Below are 5,690 nucleotides of genomic sequence, written 5' to 3'. Positions count from 1 at the left end.
CCTGCAGCCACAACAGAAACTTTATCAAGCATCACCCTGTATATAATTTTTACATCATGTTTATTCATTCAGGTTTAAAGGTATAAAAGCATATAAATTAATACATAATGATTAACTGTAAGTGAGGCTTCTCAGTATCCTGAGTTAGGTATAGTATTCCAAGATTGCCGGGTACTGACACTGGACACATTGCAGTAGCTCATAACATTCTAAAAATACTTGAAGATATTCTTAAACAATAGATCTTTAATCTGCTTTCAAAAAGTTGTTCTCCAATAGTCAAAATGAACGTATGTGTGAATGAAGGGACAAGAGGCAGTGGAGGGGGGAAGAGAGGGATCCAGATGTATTTTACCTTTTCCCTTCAATCAGGTAAAAACCAAGGCAGCAAATGTAAGCTGGTCACTAGCAATGAAATTGTAACAATCACATACTGACCCCGCTTTGATGAAGAACTCCCATTTCTGACAGGAATGCAAGCACTCACTGGTGACCACAGAAAGGACACAGCTCATACATCAATCTATTGTTCATTCTCACCTTGTAAAACAGCAGAATATATCCAGTCTTCTGTCTTCTCGACGATAAAGGTCCATACTCAGGATAGCAGGGAAAATCAGCAGAACCATAGCAAAGTTGAATACCACCACAACTGCTGCCTAGAGACAATCATGGGAGAAGTGATGTTGCTAAACTTCATGCAGGGCATCAGCTTTACAAAGCACAGAAATTCCTTTCTATTCTCATCCATTCACCCACTTACCATTTCAACCCATCAGACACTCTGAAGCTTCTGAGTAAACCGGGAGATATATTTTTACATGCTTGTTTCATTATGGTAGATCTACTGTAGTTAATTAATTAACCCTAATAATAAAATTTGCATTATTTTAATCATATGTGCCTGCATATTTGGTGATGATTTTTCAAGTCAAAAACAGAGTCTGTTGACTCCATAATAGTATTTTTACAATTCTGACATATTTAGAGTCTCAAGGTAAAAAAAGATGGAAGCAAAAGCAAACCTGAACTAGAACTGAAGTTCTCCCTTTTAAGGGATCTGAAGTACTTTAAGCATCACAATAATATTAAAGCACCTCCTTAAAACAGAAATTAAATAAAGGTTTAAGCAAATTTTAATGAAATTGATCTATTTAGTAAAATACTTGATGCACTTACTTAAAAGTCTAGCCAAATAGGAGCAACATTATGAGATTGTCAGGGATTACTTTTAAAGGAGAGTCAAAATTAAACCAACACCATCCATGTGAATCTATGTATTAATATGCTTGTGTTTAACAGAACTTGATTTATGAGCCAGTCTACCAAAATGAGTCTTAAACTGGAACAAGAATACTTGGTTTAATTTGTAAAGCGAGTATCGCATAATGAAAAAAGCAACCTCCCCGCCCACCCCCTTTCACACCATACTTCAAACCCTTTCCCACACAAAGATTCCCAGAGAATTTCCATAAACATATGTGGTGCAGCATCTATCATTATTATTGATAGCATTTATTTGTAATGCAGAATTGTTAGGAGCAATAGCCACCACAAAGGGAAAGCTAGGCTCCGACGGAACTGGAAGATAGTTATGAGAGTAGGACAGACACTGGGAAAATAAATGGTTGAGCCATCTACAGGTGAAAATAAACCTCTTGAAATCCTTATATTTTACTTATTAGATAAGCAGCAGCCATCTCAATTTCATATTAAATTGCCCAGTTTCATATGAAAGTAGTCTATATATAAACTATCAAGTGCCTCCACCTGTAACTTCTGAAGTAATAATTGTTTGGGTTAAAACAGTCATGAAAAAGAACAAAAATTGGGTAGTTACATGTTAATTAAAGTATGTAACTTGCCCAAATAATACAAATTTTTTTATCTCTTTATCTGTGGAAATCAAATTATTTGTAACACACTGAATGATTTTTACAGTTTTCAAGCTGTCAGAGTATAACAACAAGCTTAGACATTGTTTTTACTTTTCTGAGAATGACAGCATCAATTAGTTATGTAAATATTTTCTAGAAATTTCAATCATAAACATATTGTATACAAAATTGGGGTTTACTGGTGTTTCTCTTTTCTTGTCTCCAGCTTGTCTCAAGTAAGATTTTGGTCCTGCTGGGTGTCTGTAGACATAGCTACTAAAACAGAATTTACCTGGTACTTAAAGCCAAATTAGTATTTAGCCATCTTTGCAAGAAAAGGTCCAATGATGATTTAATGACTTATTAATCTGCACACAGAAAGATATGTAAGGTCATAGCCAAGACTTTGAAATTCAGTGATTTCCTTTTGATCCTCTCTAGAATTAATTGAATCTGTCAGAAAAACAAATGGCTGCTGTTGCAAGAAAGGTGTTTGTGGGGCCTACTTCATACAACTGCTTTCTTTATTGCTACTAAACCAGAAAAGGTTGAATCACCCATATAACATAAATAATTAGTTGTGTCTAACCAAGATCTTCTATCGAGGATCAGCTAAGATTTACTGAGATTTGGAAAAACCAGCTGTGGTCTGACTCAGTAACTCTTATTCCTCCCAGCACGGCTGAAAAACTAACAGAAGTTCTCTGTTTCTGCACCATAAATTGCAAATACTTCATGCCATATCAGTTCTCTTTGTAGACCTCAACATCCTTGAATCTCCAGTGTTACTAAATCTGAAAACTAATACTTAAGTCTGTGGTAGAGATGCTATTAAAATTAGTTATATTAGCATTTGATTTTTTTAAGAAGCATAAAACCTAATCCAACAACACACAGTAAATCTGCCTATTTATGTGGAATCTCTTCTTAGAACAAATAGGTTTTCTATTGTGCCATCCCAGTGTTGATGTACTAACCGCCCTGCAAATAAAATATTTCAAAGCAATCTCTGTTCTGATCTGCACATGTATACATTCCCAGAGTTTAACACTGGATTTCCTATGTCCTGCACACTCACTCTCCCTCTTACCCACCTCCCCTGCGTTACAAGGATGTAACAGTTCTCAGTTTCTGCAATTAAATACAGAAAATGTTGTTCTTCTGTGAATTCTGATTTGCTGTCCCATCAAAAAACACCCTGTGACTTGACAAGGAGAGAGAAGGAAGAGTTGTTGAGGCCTGATGTATCTGCCACTGCTCCCTCCAAGTGCTATTCAGACATCTGGAGTCAGGGACTGGGAACGTATGGGAAATGTGACCATGGCAATAGCCACAATCTGTAAAAGGAACAACAAACTGTGGCAGCAGAGCTTCCAGTTTACAGGCAATCTGTTAGCAGCACCCAAGCTGAAAGCATGCTTAGGATTTCTGGGGACAGGGCATAATCAGGGAGGGGCAAGGGACTCAGACCTTTTCCCTGAAAAATCAACAAAGGTGAGATTAGTCCTAGAAGGGATAAAATTGGGCCTCCTCAGTGCTGTAAAATGAAGGCATTCAGTGAAATGAGATCAGAGAGCAGTGAAAAAATCCCATTAATGAGTAAAAAAAAAAAAAAGTTGGTCACTTCCTGAGAAACACACTACGATTTTTGCATCTTTTCAAAATGCACAGCCTAAAAAATACTATTGCTGCTGCAACTGTTAAGGGGGACAGAAGAATGGCAGCCTGTGCTGGAGGCAGGGAGGGAGCAGGAGCCAGGCTGGTAGGTATGTGCTGGGGCCCCGCTGAAGGTATGTGCTGCTCTGTGCTGTTCCTGGCAGCCCACCCAGGGAGAGCGGGTGTGCTGTATAGCCAGAGGTGATGAACAGACTAGGAGTCTGTCAGGGAAACTTCCACCCTACCGCTCTCTATCTGCAGCTCCCTCCTGACAGGGCACAGACTTGGATACCCACTCCTGTCCCTCCTCCTGCCGCCTTTTCCCTTAGGCTTTAATTCTGCTTGTTAAATTCTCATGTCAGGGGCAGGGGGAGGTAAATGATGTGGGTAAAAGGCAGGGAACAACCACTTCAGCAGAGTAAGATAATCGAATGAGCTTAAAAACACACATTCTTTCTTTCCACAAACCCACCACCACCACCTGGTAATGCACTTTTACATTTAGGAAAAAAACTTGTCACTCTTACAGTCAGGGAAAAAGTTACTGTTGAAACTTATTGGGAAAAGTTCCAGCCCTGCTCATTAGTGGATCTGCACCACTCCTCTGCTGCTAGGGGAGGAAGTTTCTGGTGTAAGCGAGAGTTAGATGAATTTTTGTGAAGCTGTAGCTTATCTTTCCTGGGCAGAATTAACTGCATAACAGTGTCTGAATAGTCTACTCCAGGTAAGCATACAGCCCAATTGTAGTTACACTCTGCCTTGCCTTGCTTCATTTATACTCAGAACAAAGGGCTGTGTTTAAGACATTTCTACTGCAAACTTGAAACTTTCAGTGAATAATAACTTCTTCTTCCACCACAATTTTAAGAAATTAAACACACCTGAAGACTCAGGACCTACTCCTGAGTACTCTGACAGGCAATTCTTGTGACAAAGAACCTGCATAATAGATTTAATTTTTTTAATCTCACTTTCAAAAGGACTGTATTCCACTTGGAAAGTGCCAACTCTAGCAGACTCCTAAGACAGCATCAGACTGCAGTGTTTGAGTTCCATAAAGTAAATAAGCAACTCAGAGGAATCAATGAACTGCTTTAATTGGCAGAAGAGGATAGAATCTGAGAGGAGAAAGCATCAACATACAAAACATGAGTTTCTAACTAGAAATTGGGCTAGCAGATGCAGGAAACCATTTATTCTCCATCAGCAGCTAGGTTTATTTGACTGATGTTGAACATCAAACGTTATGGAAACTTTGACAATTACCTTGCACTGTCTTAAGAAAAGTGAATGAAAAGCAAAATAAAGTCAAGGGCAACCCTGTTTCTTTATGCCCATCTGCTAAAAATTCACTATCTAGATGAGAAGATGGCAGCATCTGTGAAAAGGAAATGCTGTATTTCATTGCTTTTTAAGTTTTGCTAGGAAGCTATCAAAGACAGCAAGGACCTCTTGTTTAAACAAGTCTGAGTAAAAGGGAGAGGGAGGAAGGAGACTGTAAATAAAGAAATCCATACATAAATACAGACCATCCACCAAAACTGCCATGGTTCTCTGAGTTTTGTGATTAATGTATCACCTGATTTTGATTTTACCTGGTTAGGCTAAGCAGTAAGTAATAGATATTCCTTTACAACAACAAAGGATTTCATCTTAGTGGTTGCTAATTTATATATGCATCAGTTATATATGTTGCTATGGCATCAATAAATACTCATTACAAGTGTCCAGCTGATCTTTCTTTTCACATTTTGTCATCTCTTACATACATATAAAGGGGTTACTATGTGCAAGCAAAGACAAACTGTCATGTGAGAAGTGAGCAATTCAAACACTGAATTTCTGGACACCCATTTGGGTTTGCACACATAATGTATTTAGAAAAATTGCAGCCCTGCTTCCTCTAGGTAGCCAAGGGCTCAAGGAGAGTGAAAGATTATTGGAAAACCAGGCTACAGAAGAAAAGTAACTATTGAAAATGTACAATTTGCCTGCTCTACACCAAGGTCAGACAGTGCTGTATATTGCTTGCGTCAGGGGAGAAACTCCCAAAGCTTTCTTCAAAGAGTTTTTGCTTTTAAAAGAAATCTTTCTCCAACACCCTCGATATTTCATATTCCTGAAGGTATATTATCACAAACAAATAGAAGAAGACAG

At 38.2% G+C, this 5,690-nt stretch overlaps 1 protein-coding gene across 1 annotated transcript in view; it reads right to left on the bottom strand.

Annotated features, from left to right (window-relative positions):
• PTCH1 (patched 1) overlaps positions 1-5,690 on the bottom strand; it is a 36,860-nt gene that overhangs the window by 21,440 nt on the left and 9,730 nt on the right. Inside the window, 1 exon segment of the mRNA XM_009073597.1 lies at positions 541-659. Coding sequence (XP_009071845.1) covers positions 541-659 — 119 coding nt within the window.

This window comes from Acanthisitta chloris, unplaced genomic scaffold (genome assembly GCF_000695815.1).
Source record: "Acanthisitta chloris isolate BGI_N310 unplaced genomic scaffold, ASM69581v1 scaffold25934, whole genome shotgun sequence".
Lineage (NCBI taxonomy): Eukaryota > Metazoa > Chordata > Aves > Passeriformes > Acanthisittidae > Acanthisitta > Acanthisitta chloris.
Note: the sequence above shows the minus strand (reverse complement) of the source record. Positions and strands in the feature narration are given on the sequence as shown.